At 36.4% G+C, this 25,597-nt stretch overlaps 1 protein-coding gene across 1 annotated transcript in view; it reads left to right on the plus strand.

Annotated features, from left to right (window-relative positions):
- PPP3CA (protein phosphatase 3 catalytic subunit alpha) overlaps positions 1 to 25,597 on the plus strand; it is a 303,572-nt gene that overhangs the window by 253,034 nt on the left and 24,941 nt on the right. Inside the window, exons 9-10 of the mRNA XM_082611195.1 lie at positions 15,761 to 15,886; positions 18,334 to 18,408. Coding sequence (XP_082467321.1) covers positions 15,761 to 15,886; positions 18,334 to 18,408 — 201 coding nt within the window. The remainder of the gene's footprint in view (positions 1 to 15,760; positions 15,887 to 18,333; positions 18,409 to 25,597) is intronic.

Raw genomic sequence — 25,597 nt, forward strand, 5'->3', positions numbered from 1 at the left:
TCTCCATCTTGTCCCAGAAATTCCCCTTGGTACCTACAAGAAATGCAAGAACTCAGTAGGTTGTTTTGCATGTCCCACCGTGATCCTGTTATTTACAAGAAGTATATAAAATATGAACACTTATGTTTTTGTTGTTTTATGGCATTAAACTTTTTTTCTGTTACACCTAGTGAAGGCAGTGCCCAAATGAATAATTTTCTTGACAGAGACTGATTACTAAGTAGCATGTACTATACTTACAAGTTTTTTAAACTTGTAAGTTCGGTGCTTTGTGACCGCCTGGAGGGGTGGGATAGGGAGGGTGGGAGGGAGACGCAAAAGGGAGGGGATATGGGAACATATGTATATGTATAACTGATTAAATATGTTATAAAGCAAAAAAAAATAAAAAATAAAGAAAAAAAAAACCCTCAAAACAGGAAAAAAAAAAAAAAAGGAGAGAAAGAGAAAGAGAAAATTGAGATTTTAACTCCATGAAAACAGATCTAGCCTTTTTCCATCCATCACAATGCTAGGCAATGCAGTTTTGCTTGAGACCAATAGAGATTTCTCGAATAAGATGTGCATTGCTTCTTTGTCTGTGGTTCTGATTTAACAAGGCAGGAACTTAAAAAGCAATAGACATCAGTGCATTGCTATCTTTGAGGTTCTGTGCTTCTTTCACTCTGCCTTTAGGGCAGATCACAATCCCTCGGGGAGGGGATAGAAGCATTTCATTTTGGGAACCTTTTCATAAAAGAAAAAAATTCTCCTGAGAGAAGAAGATAAACTGATAGGAAGAAGAAAGATACATTCTTCAGTTTGAGCACAATTTCAAAAGACTTTTGTGTAAACTCTCTGAAGCACTTTCAAGCTATTACGCTAGCACTGTGTACAGTATGTGGGACTGGGAGTTCACTGCTGAAGGGAGGGTGACTGCATTAGAATAAAATAAATGTTAACGAGAACTTTAGAAGCCAGTGCAATAAAACTGGGTTGCAAGCACCTTCAAAACACAATCAGTGGAAAGAAACAGCCGTGAAGAATCTCTGAGTTAACCATTTGATTCTTAGAAAACAGATGACCTTCAAGGCCTCTGGGATTATAACCTAGTAGTTAGAGTGTGATTTGATTTTTTAAATTCCTGCGAATTAAGGAAGCAGTAATAGCTCTCTGGCAAAATGAAAGAATAAGAAAAGAAATAGGTTTATTCTGCCATCTTTTTTTTTAATTGAAGTATATTTGATTTACAATGTTGTGTTAGTTTCAGGTGTACAGCAGAGTGATTCAGTTATACATATACATATGTATTCTTTTTCAGATTTTTTTCCCTTGTAGGTTATTATAAAATATAAATAATTATTATAAAATATTGGTTAGAGTTCCCTGTGCTATACAGTAGGTCCTTGTTGGTTATCTATTTTATATATATATATATATATATATAGCAGTGTGTATCTGTTAATCCCAAACTCCTATTTTATCCCTCCCCCTCCCCCTTTAGTAACCATAAGTTTGTTTTCTACATCTGTGAGTCTAGTCTGCCGTCTTTAAACCGATAATAGTCATATGATCAGCTTCATGTTTAAATGTCCAATGGTTCGGATTAGTAGTTCATACCTGCCTGCAATTAAAAGCAGCTTTCAGAACGCAGTGAGGACTGTACATGTCCCCTCCCCTATGTCAATCCCCATCTCCTGTGTTAATCCATTCAGTTCTTATCCTTTCCAGTCTGCATTAACACAGGCAAACAACTTGCCCCTCTTCCTGCTTTGGTTTCCTCACTCTGACAAATCCTGCTTAATTACTCCTGCAAGATGCCAGGGCCAAAGATGTAGCTCTGAATCCCAGCTCTGCCGTGAAACAACTAACTCATCTAAAATTATGGGCATACAGTGACATCTCTGTAAAATGAGAAAAAAAAATTTCTGTGTGAATAATAGATGAAATTACTTTGAAACAAAGTGTTGTGCACCATTAAGGTGTTATCATCATTGAATATTTTATATTGCTCTAATTACGCCATGTGTCAGTGTGGGGCTTCCCAGAAGCTGGCAGAATACTCTTCCTCTTCAGCTTCATAGTTATAATTTAACTTTATGGGTCAATCTACCTTCGTGACCGATCTCTCTGTTTCCCTCTGCATGAACCCTTTACTTTAGCCAAATTGTTCTGCTCACTGCCCTGAACAACTTTTGGCTTTCCTTTTTGCCACATCTTTTGCCCACCCACTTCTTTTCATCTATATCTAGAATACTTGTCTTGCTCTTCTCTGCCCATCTAAATGGACTACACCCCCTCCAGTCTGTCTGTTGGTAGTTCTTCCCTTAACGCCTGCAAGACCAATCATTTACCCTTGTACTTAGCATTTACTTTTGTTTCTAGTTAGCTTTTCCGTGCATTCCTATAACTTCCCAATCAGATTATAGTTTGAATTAGGGGCTTTTTGATACACGTTGTAAAGCCAAGTAGCATGCCTTTTACATGGTAGGCAGCCAATACGTGCATTGATCAAAGCATTTTCTTTCTGGGAATTAATAGCAAGACAGTGCCCAAAAGTATCCTATCGGTGTTGACCCTCAGAGCTTTATCTGGCTTTAAATTACTGCTGTAACCAGTGTTGATTTCCCAGTTGGAGTTAAACATTTGCAGAGTACTTAGCACCTTTGAATTGTTTTTCTCCTGTGAAGCTGTAGCCCAAGGGAAAAGCGATTTCACAATTATCCAGATACACCAAACAGAAGAAAAATGCAGTAATGACACGTTGCTCCTGCTGCTGCTGCTTCTTCAAAATAATTTTCCATCTGTGAAAGTGACTTCAACCTCATCCACTCACCAACGTAACAAACCTTTATTGAGAACTTACTGTGTACCAAGTACCATGTGAGGTGCTAAAGATGTAAGATAAACAAGACAGACATGGTCTTTTTTCTAGTGGGGTTTATAATCTAGTAGTGTGATAGGCGTTAAAGAATTTCACCAATAATTATTTAAATATATTTGCAAAATCCTACAAAGAAAAGAGAAGTATGAAAAGAGAGTGGAAATAAGCTGGTGGCAACAAAAAAAGCTTAACTGAGAAAGTGACATGTAAGCTCTCTTAGAGTGAAATCTCTCAGTGCTGAAAAACACAATGGCAGATGTGAACTCTGCTTTAAACAATTCGGTTTGGCCGAAAACTGTAATAAACCTCTTTTAAAAAGTGTTTTAAACCTTGATGTAAACAGTTAAGTCCTTTGTCTCTCTAATGGTTATAACTGTGCTTCCAAAAAAATCTAAAGTAAATTGTAGTAGGTTTCCATGTGGTGCCAGTTCTCCATAGTTCAGATGAGTTGTCATACGGATAGGTGAGAGGCTAGATGGATGGATGTATGCTACAGATGTAGAGAAATATAAATATGTATACCAGGAGTATACAACTCAGTTCTAAGAAAATCTATTGACAGTAAAATTAAATAATTAAGTTAAACTTATTAAATGAAATGTATTTTGGAGTTGAGAGGAAAATCTAAATGACAACCAAACTAATACAGTGATCAAGACCAAAGATTAAAATGACAACCAGGAAAGAAATCAATTCAATGTTAAAGTAAGTTAAGGAAGAGAAGTTGAAAATCAGGTTTCAAGGATGGACAGGAAAAGCATTGTTTACAAGAATTTTGTGGGGGTTTTTTCTGCAAAAGTCTACGCTTTTTGATAGAAAAAAACATATTATGATGTTTCGGACTTTTAAACTAGACAACTTGATAGATTTACTTATAAAAAGCATTTTAGTCTTACCAAAACTTGCAATTTCAACATCCTCAAGTATTTCCCAATCAAAAAGTAGACAGGGGCTTCAGGAAGATACCATTTATAAATTAAAAGATAATGTCTGACTTGGCAGGAAAATACCATCGTAAGGGAGGATTGAATTAGTGAACCCAGGTAGGAGTCTGATTGGCAGTCGTGATGTGAATTCCAGGGGCAAATGCAGCATATCTGAAGCCAACTGGCTTTGAAGCCCCACCTTCCAGCAGGAGCTCTCAGCGCTCAGTGACACACCATTGACACAGCATGGTGTTGCCAGGCCTTACAATCTCATTCCCTGCTGCACCGCAGTCCTTTCACAGTGGGAGCTTGTTTCACCATTCAGGAATAACTTCCAGGAACTTAGAGATAACTGGAACCTGCCAGGTTCAGGAGCCAAATAGAACCAGCTAGATTCCATCTTTGTCCTGCGTGGGAAAGGGGCAGGGGGAGTCTCTGGAAGGGAGTAGCATCAGTGCCCAGGCAACCCTGAGTAGCACCTCTGCCTCTTTCTCTACAGCATGTTTAAAAGTTTACTTCCCTGCGAAGACACCCACGTTTTATAACAAGGGGCCATTTCTGTAGAGTCTGAGGCCTGTCTTCAGCGTGGGCATCACCTTTATCATTAACATATCCCTTTTTAAAGCATTTTTGGGGTATTTGCAACCATAGCCGTAAATATGATCGCTAGTTGCTTTACACATGGGATAAAATTAATCTAGAGACTTTGTCCAATGGCAGCAGTTTTCCCAACCCTTACTTTATTCCGCTATCATCTCAAATCTAAAGGTCTTCTTAATTGCTCTTGACCAACTGTTTGGCCAGTTCACTTATTTCAATATAGAAAATGTAGATACTTAATCTTTCACTTCAGATTGTATTTACATTTAGATAAACTATAAAAATACCATCTATGGACTGAATGTTTGTGTTCCCCCTTCCCCCCAAATTCATTATGTTGAGACTCTAGCCCCCAATGTGATGTATTTCGAGGTGCCACCTTTGGGAAATAATTACTGTTAGATTAGGTCATGGCTGGGGCATTGTGATGGGATTAATTATAAAGATAGGAGGAAACAGGATCTCTCTCTGCATGCACCAAGGAAGGCCACGTGAGGACAAGACCAGCCAGAGGGCCCTCACCAAGAACCTGACCCTGCTGGCACTCTGATCTGGACTTCCAGCCTCCAGAACTGTGAGAAATAAATGTTTGTTGTTTAAGTCAAAAAAAAAAAAAAAAAAAGAAAAAGAAAAAGAAAAGAAAGAAAATGTAAATATATATTCATGTTAGCATTTTGTTATTTGATATTTGCTAACAAATGCTAAAGCAAAAACAAACAATAAGTAAGATACACCCTCATGAAAAAATAGTCATTTCTTTATTTATTTGATAAACATTTTTATTTTTTAGCCCAATGAGTATTGGTAGAATTACACACAGCAGGAAGATAATTTCTTAACAATGGTTATTAAACCTAGGACAATCTACCAAGAAGCAGTATGGAATATAAGAATCTATGAAGGAGTGAAGCAGAAACCATGAACAAAACTCTTCATATGCACTCCTTTTATTATCAGTATGAGATGGTAAAAAAGAAATTTAGGTAGACTTTTAAATGTAAAGAGAACTTGAAGTTAGAAGGTTTTGATTGGTTTTCAGAGAAATCACCTCTCTGAGATAAATGGATAAAATTAACTGCAGAGAGGTTTCAGTAGAATGTCCCCTTTACGCTGCCTTTTATAACCAGGATTCTTCAGTATGTGCAGTTCGTCTGTGGTTGTGATTTCCTCTACCTACAACAATAATAATAACGAATATTTATTGAGCATTTACCATTGCCAGACAGTGCTCCACATTTCCAGTCCATGAATAAATGCCTTTAATCTTTCAAGCACTCTATGAACTACATTATAATCTTGATTTTATTGATGAAAAACCGGGACATGGAGGAGTTACATACGTTCGCCAAGGTTCATGCAAGCTGGTCAGGGAATGGCACTGAGATTGAAACTCAGCAGTCTGACTCCAGGGTCCACGGGTTAACCTCCTTCTGTGCTCTTGTGCATCAGCTTTGTTATGTGAAAGCTTTCAGGGCAGCGTTTGCACTGATCCCCTATTCAACTCTGGGGTTCATTGTGTTTAGGTGACTATTTTTCAATAAGAAAGGAAAAGCTTTTGAAATGAAGAGTCATTTGTTATCACTTTAAAATTACATGAGTGTTGTACATCCAAATACATACATTATTAAAAGATTAGAGTATCTTTTGTACTAGTCTGAAATAAATGTCTCCCTTGAAAAGATATCCCCCAAAGCACTTATGCTTTTGCCTTTGTTTATTCAGCTCTGCTGTGAAAGTGTCATTGCTGGAGGCCGCTTTCTAAACAGATTAGTTTTAGTCCCGTAATCACCTTGCTTACATTTAAACATTTAATTAATGGGATAGAAGATGAAATAGAAAATAGAAAACCTATCAAGATTGAATATTTAGGGATTACTTTCCCTATATATTTTAATTGAATCAAGCTACATATAATCTATGTATCTTTACTCTAACAAATGGCCTTGGTTTCTTAACCATCACCACTACATGATTGTAAATTTCAGCAGTTAAGTAATTGTGGAGCTTCAACAAAGTAAGTACTCTATGGCCGTGGGTGCGATAATCCTCGCTTTTCACAAAGCTCTACCCATAAAATCAGATCGCAGTGTTCTGTGAACCCTTCCTTGGGGATGAAGACAGGACCTCTAGCAACCTGAGTCCTCCATCCAGATTCCTTGTCAGTGCTCTTCTGCTGCCCCTTGGACGGGACCATTTAAGGCTTACATCTTGTGTTACATTACATTTTCTGACAGATGGCTAGAGGATGCTTACCCTGGACTGAAACCAACTTCTCTAGAAATCTAATTGTCAATAAGGCATTTAACAGGAGGAAAAACAAGAAATATATATATTTATTTGTGCGTGTGTGTGTGTATATATATATGTATGTGTGTATATATATATACACACACACACATAACATATATGAAACGTTAAAGATGTGAATCAGTGGATTATCACTTGCTATTCATTATCTAGAGGTTCTAGACCTGCAAGACACTCAGTGACATTACTTCCAAGAAAAAAAGTAGGTATCAAGTGTATAGGCTTATATTAACTCAGTGCCAAGGATATCTTGGAGATAGCAACCTAGAACCATTGCAAGCTGCAGCTTAAGGCTTGATACCAAGTACGAGGTGAAAGCGCATACAGACACAGATACAGATATAGGCACTACTTTTCAAAGTACCTCCCACCGAGGTACCCTTACCCTTGTTATGCATTTGGAGCTGATAAGTATCAGCTGTACTGAATGAGAGCAAGGCATGGGCACAGTGTTTCCTATGTCCATGCCACCTCCCCCAGGAGTTTAAAGCTTCAGGTAAATCTTAATCATTTAGTCTCGGGTCGATTAAGCCTTATTTTAACATTATAATCATATAGAATAGAACTTAAAGGAACCTACCAGCTCAAACTGATAAGGAACTCAAAACTGCCTATGACTCCTTCTTGTTGACTTAGCAAAAAATATTTAATGGTAGAAATTCAAATTCTCTATGTGAAATCGTAATGTTAGAAATGATTCACAGTGTTTGACTGGACTTGAGCTAATCCCAAGGATCAATTTTTGGCCCAAATTCTCTGGATCCTAGTATGGTATGTCGATGTGACACATTAAGTGGGAATTGTAAAATGGCAAAACTACTAAAAATAGATAGCCATTCTTTCCTCAAGGAATTTGAAACTGAGTCATGATACTTTACATTTTTCAGGTGCCAAAATTTTATCTGATTGTATATATTATAAATATTAATCCCATATGTTATTTTATTTGATCTTCATATTTTGAAGATGACCTAATTATTCTTATTTTACAAGTTTGAAAGGTACGACTCAAATAAGGAGAAACGTTTGCCAAAGCTCACATAGTTACTATGTGACAGAGACAATATTATTTCCACTCTTATCTATTTTAGAATCTTACAATTTTAAAACAGAGTTTAGCCTCTGAAGTGACATAGTACCTTTTTCCCAAATTCTTTCAAGCACCCTTCAGACTTCTGTTCATATGTGGTTAGTTACATTTTTAGTGTCCTGACAAGTTACCTGTTTTATGTTTTTAAATTTTTCTTTATTTTCTTTTTTTGCCTGCCTGCCTTCTTTCTTTCCTTCCTCTCTTTCTCCATCTTGTCTTTCTTTTCTCTATTTCCTTTCATTAGATCTTTTCTTCAGCCAACACTGTTGAGCATCAAACATGTGCCAGGTATGGTACACAGCACAATAAAAGAAAAAAAGAAGAGAGATCTATGCCTTCTTCATTCCTTCTATCATCTGCCTTCCACTTACTTTACTCAAAATTCTGTACTTGAATAATACCTGATTCAGAATTTACTAATGCAGTATTAAGAAGGGAAACACACACTCATGCATACACACACACACACACACACACACACACACGTAACCATAAGATTGGCTCAGATAATAGATATATCTAGTACAGTCACCTTCCTTCATGTAAGATAATATCATCCACATTTACGTAGGAGACTTGTGACAAAGTTAAAGAAGGTGTTATAGGTGCCACGAAAGAGGCATGTGCAAGGTGTACAAGGTAAGAGGAGGAACAAGGGTTAGATTTGGGCGTAAAAGGATTATATACAGAAACACGTGAACAGAGGTGTATTTCAATAAGTACAAAATCATTAGCTCATACCTTCAAGAAAATTATATATAACTACTGTTTGTATCCAGTAATACTAAAATATTTCAGGTTGGTTGAAATTCAGTCATTATGTAGAAGTTACTGAGCATGTGCCTGTCAAATACACTCTGATAAGTACTGAATTGAGCAATTTAAACATTAAATTTCTCAAGAAACCCATACTGGAAAATATCATTATGACAGAATTACCTAAAAATGACCTATAAATTGAAGACTTGAAACCCATCTTCATAAATGCCTTGAACACTTACTTTGAGCCTAACCTTATGAGCCATAGAGTCAAAGTGAGTTACAAGTGTAGCCCTTGCTCACCAAATACAGTAACCCTCATGAACTGGTAAATTTCCTTTGACCTAGGTCATGCCCTTTACCTAGGTCACTAATAATAAAAAAAGGAATCTTCTGAAAACAGAATCCTTCAGGCAAGTATAGGACATTGAGAAGAAAAAAAAGGAAACAGGAGTGAGAAGTCAAATTTCTAAATGGAAGGAATCGTAGAGATTGTGTTTATAGACGCTATAACATGTACTACAATAACTATGCATATGTGTGAATGTACATATATATCTTCTCAAGTTTTTAAACGAAACTTGTACCCTCCCCAAAGTAATCTTCATGGGAACATATAGATTTTTTAAAATCTGTAGCATCTCTCCCAGAGAGAAGACCCTTTCATGCAGCATACCAACATAATCTTAAAATTCTGCCAAAGGACATTATGAGTACATAGTCCTACCTCAAGAATTTTATCCATCAAACTATCATGTCTCCGTCTATGATGGTAGGACTTTGTCAAAAGAACACGCTGATGCTACGTTTTCTACTAGAGTATCTGAGGGTGGAAGAATTGAAAGGAAAAAACATCCTGGGCTTATTGTGCTTTTTTTTTTTTTTTTTTTTTTTTTGCGCTTTTTCTGGATGGCTTCCAGGGGTTCTGAAGTGCCTTCATTTGCTTTCCTCTCATCTTTGTTTCTTTTCTGCCCCTCTGTCCTATCTTTTGAAGTGGGGAGTGGATTGTCAATTAGAGTTGAGATAAAAACGTTAGCAGAAGGGTGAAAAGAATAAAATGTATCATTTCCCTTCTTTTGAGCTCTTCTCTCCTCTATCTTAGAACAGCCCTAGTAGTGTTGAGAATGCCTGAGGTATGTAGGGAACATTACAGTTACTAATCTGAAGGCTTTCAGAAAAGGAGCTCTGTGTTCCCTTATAAATCGACTTGGAATGTGTTGAACCCATGGTTCGGTGAGCTAGTCGATGCATCTTGCTAGCAATATTTTGATAACTTCTCTTCAACTGGAAGCTCTCTTTGACCTTTCTGTTTTTGTCATTTACTGCCCTGTCATCAGCTTCCCTGGTGATGGCAGTTGTAAAGAAGATGCTGCGAAATGGTATCAAGTTTTTGTGAACTATTGGTTTTTGTGTCTCATCAAAATTTTAAATTTTAAAGTAAGAGAGACCCCTTTGGTTTACAGATTTGGATATAGCCTAGCAATTTAGTGCATGGTTTGATAGACGGAGGATTGAATTAAGATCCAGATTCTATTCCTCGGGCTTCACTATATTCAGATGGCCTTGTGGTATCATTAGAAATAATAGAGGTCCAGTGCCCCTTCCCTATTCCCTAGTAGGAGCAGTCTCTTTATCACTGATTTTTATTTCTTTTACATAAGCATGATGGGACCAACTAATTGCATAATTTTGCAACCATAATTTTGACATCAGAGAAAGAACTGGCAGTCAGGTCTCCAGATTCATGGGGATTAATATTCTTTCTATTATACCAAATTTCTTCTGGCTATTCTTCACCCCTGTGTGTGCAACAAAAGAGCATTTGCTTCTGTGCTGTCTGGTCTGCTCTGAACAACGGTTAATAACCTAAGGCCCGTATATGTGTCATAATCCCTCTCCAGGCCTCTGATACAATTGGTAAAGGACATGAGGTCATGTGTAATTGCCAGCGGAATAGAGGAGTTCCTTGATGGTAGACTTTGTTCTTTTTTCCTCTCTCTATTTCTCAGACAAGTTCTCAGGAGGTGGTCTCGAGTGATTCTGGAAGTACAACCATTTGTATTATTTATATGCACTGGAGATAAACATCTTTCAAGTACTTCAGAGGAGAGCACCCTGTTAGGGCTCAGTTGAGTTCTGTAATTCCAGTGGCAGTCAGAGGAAGGTGGCAGGGGTGGAAGATAAATGTTAACTGTGAATTTCGTGACGGAATATTTGGGATTGTTCTGGTTTAATGTTTTTCATGTATTTTTGCAACATATTTATTATGCAAAAAATCAAAATGCATACGTTATTAATGTAAGATTATTCGAGAAGTATATTTGCATGAGTATTTTTGTGGCTGAAGAAAAAAGAATATATATTATTGCACTTGCATTTTTAAATGAAAGTTATTTATTTATTTATTTATTTTAACATGTTTATTGGAGTATAATTGCTTTACAACGGTGTGTTAGTTTCTGCTTTAAAACAAAGTGAATCAGCTATACACATACACATGTCCCCATATCTCTTCCCTCTTGCGTCTCCCTCCCTCCCACCCTCCCTATCCTACCCCTCCAGGTGGTCACAGAGCACCGAGCTGATCTCCCTGTGCTATGCAGCTGCTTCCCACTAGCTATCTGTTTTACATTTGGTAGTGTATATATGTCCATGCCACTCTCTCACTTCGTCCCAGCTTGCCCTTCCACCTCCCCGTATCCTCAAGTCCATTCTCTAGTAGGTCTGTGTCTTTATTCCCATCTTGCCCCTAGGTTCTTCATGACCTTTTTTTTTTTTTTTTTTTTTTTAGATTCCATATATATGTTTTAGCATACGGTATTTGTTTTTCTCTTTCTGACTTACTTCACTCTGTATGACAGACTCTAGGTCCATCCACCTCACTACAAATAGCACAATTTCGTTTCTTTTTATGGCTGAGTAATATTCCATTGTATATATGTGCCACATCTTCTTTATCCATTCATCTGTCGATGGACACTTAGGTTGCTTCCATGTCCTGGCTATTGTAAATACAGCTGCAATGAACATTGTGGTACATGACTCTTTTTGAATCATGGTTTTTCAGGGTATCTGCCCAGTAGTGGGATTGCTGGGTCATATGGTAGTTCTATTCTTAGTTTTTTAAGGAACATCCATACTGTTCTCCATAGTGGCTGTATCAATTTACATTCCCACCAACAGTGCAAGACAGTTCCCTTTTCTCCACACCCTCTCCAGCATTTATTGTTTCTAGATTTTTTGATGATGGCCATTCTGACTGGTGCGAGATGATATCTCATTGTAGTTTTGATTTACATTTCTCTAATGATTAATGATGTTGAGCATTCTTTCATGTGTTTGTTGGCAATCTGTATATCTTCTTTGGAGAAATGTCTATTTAGGTCTTCTGCCCATTTTTGGATTGGGTTGTTTGTTTTTTTGATATTGAGCTGCATGAGCTGCTTATACATTTTGGAGATTAATCCTTTGTCAGTTGCTTCATTTGCAAATATTTTCTCCCATTCTGAGGTTGTCTTTTCATCTTCTTTATGGTTTCCTTTGCTGTGCAAAAGCTTTTAAGTTTCATTAGGTCCCATTTGTTTATTTTTGTTTTTATAGAAACATAAGAAAAAAGTTCTATTAATAGCCTCTTAGAATTACTGAGAATATTCATCAGTCTTTGTGTTAATGATGACATCTTTGCTGCAGAAGTTTGTGAACATCATTTGGGTCTGGAAGAGGTTGTCTAAGTTATCTGGATAACCCATGTAGTGAGGTGAGGTAATTTAGACATAGAGACATTAAGTGACCTTGTGTCTTATAATTCATGACAGAATCCATCTCTCGGTCTGGGCGCCTGGCCTTCCAGTTCAGTGCTCCTTTTTAAAAAAAAAAAAGAATAAATGTGGAAGGAGAAGGGTGAGAATATTGTGGAATACTGGAAAGTTGAGGCACTTCAGATTCAAACCCAAACTGAGGTTTGCTGCTTCTCATGTGTGACCTTGGGCAAATAACCTCTCTGCTTATTTTGAAAATGCAAGTAAGAATCACTTTTGAGAGAGATTGCAAAGATTTGTGATTATAAAAGACCAAATATAGTGCCTGGTATAGAGCAGATGCTTAGAAAACGTAGCTGCTGTTAAATGGCATTATTTCTGCTGTTAATAAACAAAAATAAAATCTGTAAACAGTATCTGCTTTATCAGTAGGCACACAGATAAATTATGTTGAGCCAATATTGAATGAATAAATGCTTTGTCTCACCAGCTACAAAACAGAATTTCTGCTTTATCTGTTGTGGATAAGCCTTATCCACACTTGTGAATGTGCATCCTATTTCACTTTTCTCAAACATGTATTTTGGCAAAATGCTAAAACCTCTTTAATTATGAATACCATATTCAAAGTTAAATTAGTGTAACAGCTGGGACTAGAATTCATACATTTATAATTTAGGAGAGAGAGAGGGAATGGTGGAAAGGGAATGGATTTGGTGTCAGTAGAAGCTGAGTTTGAATAGGAGTGATATCTTCCAGTTAGTTCCTGGTTGCATGATCCTGAGAAAGTCATTTCATTTCTTGACCTCAAATCCTTAGTTTATAACATGAGGGCAGTCACATCTGTTTCTCAGATTTGTAGTAAGGATTAAGTGACATATTATAGAAAGCCTCTCTCTTTCATCTGGGGTACTGTCAGTTATAACACTTATTTTCCTTCTTCCTACTGTACCAACCTAACACTAATAAAAAGTGGGGGAGTGGACTTAGAGGAGAAATAACTCTTCAAAAAGATGACTTAGAACCTTAAGAGATCCTTTTGAAGATGGGAGGATCCATTTCTGCTAATAATATGCAGTATTCAAAAATGGTAAAGACCTTTTCCATGAAGCCGGTGCTCAGGGAGCAGTTAGCAAAAGCGAGAAGTACTTCACCTTTCCCATCTGGCAGATCCGAAGTATTGATATTGTAATTTGCCATGATTTTTTCATTTTGCATGTTTCTAATACTATGTGAATGTATCCTTAGGCCAAATGACATATCGCATAAATGATAGGATAATGCAAAGAAGAACAGGTTTACAGAAGTGTATGCAGGATTCAGCATTCCATGGGAAGAAGACAGTAACTCCCTCCATATCAGTGCGGATTGCATTATCTGCAATTCTTGTCCCCAAACCATCTGTGATTCTGTTCCCTGGAACTGGGTTGGTCAGCCTGAAATACGATTCAAAGGAAAAAACCTCACTGTTCTCAAGTATGATTTTTGTTAACTTCAAGCTGCTGAAAACATCCACTTATTATTCAGCTGCAATATGATGTATGTAGTACGCAAATCACAGAAAACTATACATCCTTCCCATGCTCTGCACTGATCATCCCCACCAAGATTATATTAGTTCTGAGCCACACTTTAACAGTAGCATTGCTGATGTGGCATGCATCCAGAATAGGATAAGCAAGATGGGGGAAAGGCTCTAGAAGCTGTCTCATATGAGGAAGGGTCAAAGGGATGAGGAAGAATTTTCTTGAAAAAGATTATAGGGGAAATATCAAGATGTATCCTTAGCTTCTGAGCATCTATGCTAAGAAGGTGGTATATGAAACATAAAGGTAGAAAGCCTGCTGTATGGTACTTGTCCTTACAGCCGCAGGGAGACGTTGGATATATACATATATACATAGAATAGCTATGATCAAAATTGAATAATAAATGCAAATAGAGCTGTAAGTCAAGGGCTTTTGGAATTCAGAGGAGAGACATCCACCAGAGGAAATCAGAAAAGATTTCACAGAGGGGATAGTGTTTGGTCTGAGCACCGAAGGATGGGAAGAATTTGGAAATTCAGAGGTTTCTGAGAAAATATTCCAGGTGGAAGGAAAATGCTTCCTTCATTTTGAACATTATGAAAGCAATGTTATGTTAAAGATATCGATAAGTAGTTGAGTAAGATATTAGTGCAGACATTCATGCAAAGCTCAAACCCAGTAAACTCCCAGGAAATTTTCCAAAACAATAGATTTTTAAGGGCTATCTTTATGCATAGCAATCACATGCAATAACATCTTCCACATATAAAAGTCAGTCTAAAAATTAAAAAGTCATGAGATGATTAATTTTTCTGTATTTTAAACCACCAAACAAAACCAAGAAAAACTCATTTGACAGCATCTAGGATCTGTTCAATAGTTTCTGCTAATATAATGCTAATCATGCTATGATAGGATAATAACAGTAAAATCTTGCCAAAGCTCAGCAAGGTACAGTATGAGAGTACTGTTCTTAATATTTAAAGGACTGTCATTTAGAAACAGAAGTATACTTGATCTGTATTTTTCCAGAAGGCAGAACTAGGATCAGTAAGTAGTAAAGAAGGTTTAAATTCACCCTGAGAATTTCCTACAACTTAAAATTGTCTATCCATAGAGGAGATGACCCTATTAAAACAGGTAGCTTTTGCTTCATTGAAAGTATTCACGGACACCTGCTCACCCTGTGTCCCGATTGCTATAGATGAGGTTCTGAACCTGGTTAGAAGTGAGACTAGCTATGCTCTTAACATCTCTGCAACCATAACATCCCATGTGAGTGTGTATCCAACCTACAGACACCAGGCAAAGCAGAGTGAAGCAGGCAGATTGATTTTCCTATTTTTGAGGATGGTGCATCCTTTTCAGAAATCAAGGGTGGAGTCAACATCAGCATATTACTTAAGGCAGGATTCAGTCCAAACATTTTACTTTATTAAGTCAAGAGTGCAGTCTAATTTAAACTATTTTGTACAACTGTTGTGAGTTGTACTGGAAAAAAGCGTGCTTTAAAAACAATAGATATAAATTCTGTTCAAGTACTTGAGGATATTATTAAATTATATCACACTACCTTAGCTATGCCACTTTTATTCGTGTCACCAGGTATTAAATAAGACTAAAATGTTCTTGCCTGCAAAAGGAGCTTGATCCAATTGCTGACGTTTGATTAACTATCTTATATAAATATTTGCCGAAGTATAATGCCATTTCATGTATAGTATTTATACATTGTGCAGTTAGATATTACACTGAATGAAGTTTAAATCCATAACTAAATGAACATTTGTGACCAATGAAGCTGTTTGCCTTGATGTTTTGGAACTTAAGTCAAATATATAGTTGAATTTTCTTGATCAACTCAAGCCATGTGTAGAAGCAGAAACATGTGCTTGTGAATCTAATGTCCTTCCTTTTGTTGTTTTCAGCTGCAGTATTGAAGTATGAGAACAATGTCATGAATATCAGGCAATTCAACTGTTCTCCTCATCCATACTGGCTTCCAAATTTCATGGATGTTTTCACTTGGTCCCTGCCATTTGTTGGGGAAAAAGGTGTGTTGTGGAATCCTGAGGTGTTCTTAATAAAATAGTATGGGAGGGAAGGAGAGGTAATGTGGCTTTTTTTTTACCATGAAACAGTCAGAAAGAGAAACACTTTGGCCTAACCAGTAAAACTCATAAGCTTCACCATAGGAGCAGTGATTTGAAAGTATGTCACTGTATATGCTATTAACAACATGCAATGGGTGGAATTAAGGGGAAATAAAAGAAATGAGGAATATTAGGATAATTTATATAACCTCATTAGAATAATCCAACCCTTTAAAAAATAACAGATTCATAGTTTTGATTGGCTTCAAGCTATAATGGCTACCTTCTTTTCTTACCCCTTTGCATTATAATTCAAAAGTATAATTTTATTTTATAGACTACTGGTCAAATTAAAAGCTTGAAATAACCATGCTTTCCTCACATTTCTGATGTTAATAATAATCCTTGTAGGAAAGTGATTAATGGCTACAATATTTTGAAACACAACATGTACAGTAACAAAAAACTAGTTCATTTTAAATATGGTGGCCATCAGTATAAGGTGAGACAAATTTACATTTAAAAAGTTGTTTATTAGCCTGCCCCAGGTTTACAGAAGAATGGGCCTTATCCTTCTTTCCTTCCTTCTCCCTTTATTTGGTTTTTATATTTTGACCTAAACCTCAGCAAAAATTTTGAGGAAAGGCCTGCACCCACTGAACTTGAGTTTTCAGTTCAGGAGGTTTAATGGTGGTAATCTGGATCATTCCTCATGCAACATCTTGAGCATCACAGAGAAGGTGAATGTGCATTGTAATAAACATAAGAGCTTGCATGTGTTTCAGAAAAATGATGTCTTATGGGGGGATTTTAGAGAAAAGCTGTACATTCTTCTGAAATATTTGTTTGTTTATATTAATACATATGTGTAATGTATTAATATGTGTAGCATTTATTTTCCTACAGTCAATGTATTTCTTCTTTAAATATTCTAAAAACAATTAAACCCGAGAATCTATGAATTGTCAGCAAAGAAGTCTTCCCTTTCAACACCAAAATAAGTCAAAAGTAAATTTTAATAGTTTTTGGTAAATGTTCCCAGTACTACTCCATGTCACCACTTCCTTGCGCCCATCAGATCACAGCGTGGACACAGAAGCACTGAGAATCCTGACAACTCCCCTTGAACACCCTTTATTTTGGTTGTTTCATTAATTATTCAGATTTTGAACATCTGTTATAAAAGAATGTATTAATATATTCGTGTACATAATTTACGGTTTTTTTCTTTTTTTTTTTTAACTTTATACTGGAGTATAGCCAATTAACAATGTTGTGATAGTTCAGGTACACAGCGAAGGGACTCAGCCATACATATGCATGTATCCATTCTCCCCCAAACTCCCTTCCCATGCGGGCTGCCACATAACATTGAGCAGAGTTCCCTGTGCTATACAGTAGGTCGTTGTTGGTTATCCATTTTAAATATAGCAGTGTGTACATAATTTACTTTTGATAATTAAACTGAAGCTCTGAGTTAATGTTGGCTCCAATGAAGTTTTACTCTTTATTATATATCTTCAATGCTAGAAGAACGCTGATTTTAAAAAGTAACTCTTGAAGAAATAGTGGACAGGCTTCTTTTCACATTCATGATGGAACCCAACCTAATTTTTTAAAACGTTCAATGCAAATAACATGTAACTTAGTGTAAAGTGTTGCAGTACTGATTTTCTGTGTTTAAGGCTTTTATACAGCCCTCTTATAATCTATTTACTCAAGTAAATTTCTTATTAAACTTACCTGAGCTTCATTTGTAAAACCTTTTTGAAAATGAAATTTAATGTTGTATACATGTATATATATATATATGTACGTATGTATATATATATATATCTCAACACATTCATTTTTTAAAATTAATATTCTCACAACTACCTCAAATATATTAGTTCATCAATCATCAGTTTCTCTTAAACACAAAACCACATTTCTATCACTATTCTGGGTTCTCTGGGGGACTAAAAAATTTTAAAAAGAGATCTAGCATTCACTCGGTCCCTATGAACATAAAGTTTGTAATCTGGTCTAAGTCTAGCAGCATCATTGTACAAATAAATAAAAATTCAATAGTAACCATTTTCTCCTTCATAGATTATAGTATATTCATATCCACATTTTTCTTTTGTCCACTGTCTATTGACCTATAGCTGATAAACGTTACCATTAGATTTTGTAGGTATGAGCTAATAATTTTAAAAATATAAAGTCTGCATAGAAACACAAAGCCTGTTATCTTTTATGGTCTGAATTTTATAGAAACTACTTGCAGGAAATTCCATCTTCAATATAGGTAAGAATGTTATTGCTAAGCCTGGTCATTAACAGTGCCAGAGTAATAATTAAGGTTATAGTAGAAAATGTAGACTTTGTTTTCCTTTCTTTCTTTCTTTCCTTTTTCTCTTTAGTGACTGAGATGCTGGTAAATGTCCTCAACATCTGCTCAGACGATGAACTAGGGTCAGAAGAAGACGGATTTGATGGTAAGAGCCTTGAGCCTTTGTGCTAATGCTGTTTGCCAAGTAATTACTTGGTGTCTCGTAGGTAACCCTAAGAATAAATTTCTAAGATTTAGATGTGTAAATCATAACATACTGTTGAGAATGAAAGATATTATTATATTTTCTAGTTGCTTTGAAAAAATGCAAGAAAAAACTTGAGAGAATTTTCCCCTTACCCTGAAAACATAGTTGAAGCTGTGAGCTACTTTAATAAACATCTTTCGGTAGCTCGCATTGCTAAGTGAGTTTTTTGGCACTTTTAGTGAGGTTGTTTCTGTCAGTTATTCAAATTTTGATGTCTATGATAAAAGAAGATACTTACACATTGGTATATTGGTATTTATGTCAACCCCAATATGTTTTCATGTCTATAATAATTAATGAATAAGCTATGAGGTTTTCTTATTGTTGTTTTTTAAGATACTATTTGGTATTCAGTTACCCTTGAAGAATACACTTTCTATAAAAGACAAAAGATTCATGAGGTGAATGAAGATAGAAAAAATTACTCTTTCTCTTACAAAAGGACCCCAAAATGAATGGAAACTTACAAAAAAATGTAGTTGGAGGAGGAAAGTGCAAAGTTCACTTCCATAAACATGTGCTAACTACCTGCTCAGCACAGGGCACTCGGGATTCCAAAATGCATTAAAGACCTAGGAAGTTGCAGTCTGGTTAGAGAGACCGATGCGTAAACATTATAATATCAATAAAATAAGACAAATTCTCAAGTAAAGGGGGAAGGTAGCAGTGGAAACTAGATATTGTGGCAAGTTTAAATTGATAAAATTTTTACCTTTAAAAACTGCACTTGGGTAACATGAAGCAAGAATGTGGCCCTTTCCAAAAGTTACTATCTGAACAGCATGATTTAATATTTACTTGGGCTTAATACAGATCACATCTATGAATGCAGAATACCTAACTCTGTAGGCAAAAGTAAAATAAAAGTGTCCGTACACTCATATAAATAGAGAGTATATACTTAGGTAAATTTAGAGTGTACAGTTATTCCTACCATCTCATGGTTTAAGTAAATATATTGATATATTTTAAAATATTCAGAAGCTCAGTGGATCTTCTGTGCTTTATCCAGATTCTAGATGTTTCATATGTTATAGCCACAGTTTGCCATCATTAACTTTTCCAGGGATAGTGATATCATTTAAGAGATATTAATCTTCCTAGTGGAAGATTAGGAAGAGGCTTTTTTTTCCTCAGGAAAGAACACTAATCTGGTGGAATCTAAATCTTAAAAGTCAACAGACATTTTGCAATAGATGCCTTTCACTATGTTCCTGTTATTCCTCAAAAGAAAGATTAATTAGCATTAATGCAGTGATGCATCTCTGTTAACAGATCTCTGTTTTAGTCAGGTTTATTGACCAATGATTATAGTATAGACAACATATTAAATATACAACATATGGTGTATTCAATAGAATAAGTATACCTGCATATAATTGTAATTATATGTTAACCCATTCATTCAGCAAATATATATTGAGTACCTACTCTGTGCTTCCAGGTCCTATAGCCAAAAGTATCTGCACATTTCAACAGTGCAAGTAGTATTACCAAGACCACCTCAGTGTTTACTTCACTTATAGTGAGTTCTCTTTATCCACCCATTCAGTCACTTACATGAAAGGATATATTTTGGAACTTCCTCTGCTTTAAAATTATTAGTTCCAATCAATGTGCTGTGCTCATCAGCAGTTGCTTTTAAGCTTGTTTATTCCAATGATAGGAGTGCATGTCCTTTTCAAGGCACTTGGAAGAATTTTTTCTTTCTAAGTAGACCAGTGAAATCTTACTACCATGCTTAAATCTTAGGTTAACCCTGCAGAGAAACAGCAGGACTAAAATATGGGATTTTTCAGTTCAAATCTCACAAATTTACCCTCTAAGGAAAAAAAAGAAAAAAGAAGTAAAAGTTTTAATTAAAAAATATGTTTAACTTAGAATATTATACATTTCAGAGTAAATCATCAGAACTGTTCTTTAGTGCTTTATTTTAACACAGCACAAAAATTATGGATTTCCTCAAAGGAACTCAGAGAACAACTTATAAATCTTCCCAGAACTCTTTAATTCTTTTTGGAACAATAGTTTATTGAGAACATATACTTAAGTTTTTTTTTTTCCCTTTTGTGTGATACTATTTTCAACCTTAGGATAAAGGTCCCAGTTCTCCCACCCTGTTCCTCCTGCAGGCAGCCTGCAGAGTCTGTCTCTCTCTGGGGGCGGGCCCTCTGCTCTGCCTATCAGGCTCCTGGGCTTGTGGTTGGCTCCAGAGGTGAAAGCAGGAATCAGAAGACATCAAAGGACTTAATTAAAGCACTTCCTGCTCTTTCTAAAGAGGAGCCATCTCTTGATGAGTCCTTATCAAACCCTTCTCAATATTTTGCTTAGTATCCAACATCGAGCTGCAAAATCCAAGGTAGTAATGGTGCCTTTACAGACCATGCCTATCTGTGGATCTTATCAAGTTGACTTCTTCGTCTTTATAAAGTCTATTGCAGACAGAAATTCTCCTCCTGTCCTTGAGGAGTATAGGTGTGGGATTAATTTTGCTTCTCTTCTCTTATGTTCTGTCAGGTCTCGTTTACCACTTAACGGTGACGATGGCAGCAGCTAACACTTGTGTGTTAGACATCATTCTAAGTCATCTATATGTATTAACTCTTTGCTAATTGTACCTTTTGACCAACAAAAATTTGTAATTATTAACTAACATTTACTTTAAAGAAATTTTCTAGGTGATTTATAATATCTCTAACCCTCAGAACAACTTTTTGACACAGGTGCTATGATTATCCCAGTTTTACATATGAAGCTAGCCAGACTCAGGGCAGTAAGGTTAAAACCTAAGGTCACAGAGTTAGTGAAGTAATGGAGCCTGGATTCAAACCAGTGTCTGCCTGGTTCTCAGGCTCTTGAACTTTCCACAACCTGTGATTACGGTGCTTGCATTTTTTTTTTTTAAACAGCATGATGCTTTTTTTTTTTAACAGAACAACACTAATAGCTAAACTTATACTTTAGTTCGTTCTGTTAAATATCCATAAAATAAAAAAAAAAGATTTTTACATTATTATTAGGCCATGAAAGTCAAAGCAAGTAAAATAGTTTTGTTCTACTCTGTTAACCTCAATTTACTCCAAGAAGTTATGTGTTTGATAATGTGAAAAATTGTATTGTATCTGAGCAGACAGAGTCTCCTGGCTTGCCTAGGCTTCTGCTGGGTAGAAATCATGTCATGAATCTCTCCTCCTTAGCTTCTGCCTTACAAATAAAGGAATTTGATAGCCTCTCTAGAAAAAGATCACTGTTTTATATTGGTCGATGCTTCCTTTATGTTGAAAATAAAATACAAAACTTCTTTTATCTTGTAAAGTTTTGAAGCAGTTTAATGCCAAGTGAATGTCTTTTGAGGATCTAGTTTATATGTATTGGGGTCTTTGATTCCTGTTTCCACTTCTGACTTTGGATGATAAAATGATAGTCTGGTTTCAATTTGGGTTTGTTATTCACCAGAACATTTCAAAGAAGGAAGAAATCCAAGTAGATGTATCTCATTTGGTAGTTGATTCTCATTAAGGAAGAAGACTCATTTCAGACCAAGGATTAGTAAGTGATCCCAAAGTGTTGGCTGGGGGTTGGGGGGAGCTGACAGGAATCAAGCAATCTGCATCACAGAACTTTCTTTCCTGCTCATTATTATAATAAGGAAGTCTGGAATAGCAGTAAGCATTAGAAACCTAATGACAGTTTCATGAGTTAGAAATATTTATTTGGAACTTTCTTTTAGTTCTAAAATCTTAGACTCTGAGATCACTTTTGTGTGTGGTACACGGGCCTCTCACTGTTGTGGCCTCTCCCATTGCGGAGCACAGGCTCTGGACGTGCAGGTTCAGCGGCCATGGCTCACGGGCCTAGCCGCTCCATGGCATGTGGGATCTTCCCGAACCGGGGCACGAACCCGCGTCCCCTGCATCGGCAGGTGGACTCTCAACCACTGCGCTACCAGTGAAGCCCTGAGATCCCTTTATCTATCTATCTATTTATCTATCTATCTATCTATCTATCTATCTATACAAGTTATATTTGAAACTATGATATGTGATGAGTCTGGCTAACAGGAAAGAATTGTGGAGGTAAAACTGAAATCCTGTAGAATAAGAAAGGAAAGAAAAAAATAATAAAAGTAATACATTTTAAGCCAAATATAGTTTCAGGCTGCCCTGGAAAGACTTAATATTAAATTAGAATTTATGTCTCTGTTTTCATCTAAGGAGCAAACCACATGGTGGAACTCTTATCCTTTATCCACATTTTTGCCTTATCCTAATGTTAACCACAGGCAAGTCACTGAATATGGGATCAGAGCAGTTTTTTGCATCCCTCTACAAAACCATCTAAATTGCATACAAGAGAATTATCTCCCATCATCTGCTTTGAATTATTAGATAATTCTTCAGATCTAATATCACGGGTTCCAGAGTGTCTCCCCACTGCTTTCTGTTTAGCTTTAAAAAACCATACAGAACTTTTTAAAGTACAAAGTTGGGAATTAGTAGGACTAGCGTGGCATCTTATAGGTCCTTGAGGAATACCACTATATAGGGTTCGGGTATATCATTTTCTACCGAAGCTGTATATATTTGCCATGATGAATGTTTGAGATGAATTTCATCTTAAAAATTCCCCTCTGCTTTGTGCATCTGGCAGCACATACGCTAAGAGCCATTAGCTTAGAGCTCTTCCTGTGGCTGTAATTATTGTCATTTCTGAGCAACTCATTTCAGCATCTCATATTTCATGTTCCCAATGTGAAAAAAAGTTGTGTGTCTGATAATAATTGGCAGTTTGGGAGAAAAAAATATGACATGTTAATATAAAAAATACAAAGAAATGTTTAGACATCCAAAAAAAGAGCCCTGAGCAGCACGGTGGCGACATGATTCTTGTTCTGTCAACTTTGAAGCATAACCTGCCGTTGGTGAGCAGAGGAGTAACATCATAAAAGCAGTGTCTGAGAAGCAGCAAGTACTTCCCCCAAGAAAATGCTTGGAGAAAGCACAAAGGATTCGTTGGGGTATAATTTAGGAACTTAACTATTTCAAAGTGGAGGTGACTAGACCGGAACAATGACAGTGTTAATAATAAAAGGAAAAGGGGGCTTCCCTGGTGGCGCAGTGGTTGGGAGTCCGCCTGCCGATGCAGGGGACGTGGGTTCGTGCCCCGGTCCGGGAAGATCCCACATGCCGCGGAGCGGCTGGGCCCGTGAGCCATGGCCGCTGAGCCTGTGCGTCCGGAGCCTGTGCTCCGCAATGGGAGAGGCCACAACAGTGAGAGGCCTGTGTACCGCAAAGAAAAAAGAAAAAAAAAAAAAAGGAAAAGGGAGCTATTCCAAAGAGCTGGTCAAGGGGCTTACAACTGTGGCATCAGTGGGGCTAAGGGAACAAAAGTGGATTTGGACGGTTCAAACCTCGGTACCTAGGAGGATGAGAACACTTACGGAAAAACTTCATCCGTTTCAGGGAGAAAGGAGTTCAGTGACAGACATGAGTTTGAGTACACACATGACTCTGGAAATGCCCAGGCAGGATTTGGAAATGGAACCCTGGAGACTGGGGACAAAATGGGGTCTGGTGACAGAGGCTTTAAATTAAAAGTCATAGCCGAATCTACTAAGAGTCAAACAGGCCTCCAAAGTTACTGATGTGGAAGGAAATATCAGAAAATTGAGGACCAATCTGTAAAATTATCCCTTCTTTATGAAGCTGGGAAAAAAGACAAACAGGTGAAAGAGAAAGGAGTGATGAGGGAGAGAGTGTAAGAACCAGGATTTGGAGCAGTTCAAGCAGCAGCTATTTTAAAATATTTGCACCAAATGCAGAAAAATTACTGTGAGATATAAGTCTGACTAGAAAACCAGAAAGTGAAATATTAGGGCATAACTTTGTCAGATAACAGATTATTGAAAAGAGGCAAATAGCAAACTTTGTTTTCATTTTTATAATAGCTAAAATAGAAAATTGAAATCATTTTTTAGAAGGCCAAAAACTAAAATAAAATTCAGAGTACCCTAATTTTGATACCATGTTATATTTCTATCTTATATTTTTATTTCCATGTAAAAATATTTATTCATGAAATATCTTTTTCTGTGTATTCAGTGGCAAACAAACACATGGTCTCTGCCTTCACTAAGCTGAGAGTCTAGTGCAATAAGAAACCAATTTTAAATAAGCTGGTCTCACAGAGGATTTAGAGGCTTGCAGGAAGGGGTGTGAATTGGGATAAAATATTTGATAACTGAAGGAGGAAGCATAAAGGACATCTTTCTTGTTCTCTTCTACTTCTGACAAGGAAAAGAAAAGCACTTTATGTATTTTACTGCTTTAAGAAGTATGGCCGTGTGAGAAATCCATATAATTTTTCCAGAAAATTATATGCAAAGATGGGTATCAGTTCACCAGTGTTAAGTTCTCTTATCTTTTAAAAATAACTGAGTTTGCATGATGTAATTGGAGAAAGGAAAGGATGACATCTATAAAAAGAAAGATTAGTCAGTATTTTGTAAAAGGCTTTGTAGTTGCTTGTCAGGCTTTTGTTAATTACCTTCCAGTTTATTGTTGATTTTTTTCAATTACTTAATATTTCAGTGTGTAATTTAGAGGCTAACTCATTTTCGTCACTATAAATGTATCCTTGGTACTCTGTACCCTTTATAGTACAGGTAACTGCTTTTTTTCATCAGGTTATGCTATAAAAAGGAAACAAATAGTTATATCCAGTATATCATTAAAACTGAAACATGTCTAAAAAAATACACAGACATTTACTAGGTACTAGGGTATGAACTCCCATCATATATATGGCTATTGATATTTTGGGGCCGGGACTATCAAACAAGGTACCTGGTTAGCTGTCATATTGTAGTCAGTATCATCAAGTCTGACTTATATGTGATTACAATAATTAAAATCTTTTTAAGTTGCCAATTTAAATGATACAGTAACATAGACATTAAAAGTACTGCTTTCTCTTCTTATTGTACTACATGATTTTGCACAGATGAGTTATATTAGCTGGCACAATTTTCACATTGCACAGAAGTGCAGACTTTGGGGCTTCCCTGGTGATGCAGTGGCTGAGAGTC

The sequence above is a fragment of the Mesoplodon mirus genome (genome assembly GCF_964341445.2).
Source record: "Mesoplodon mirus genome assembly, chromosome: 2".
Classification (NCBI taxonomy): domain Eukaryota; kingdom Metazoa; phylum Chordata; class Mammalia; order Artiodactyla; family Ziphiidae; genus Mesoplodon; species Mesoplodon mirus.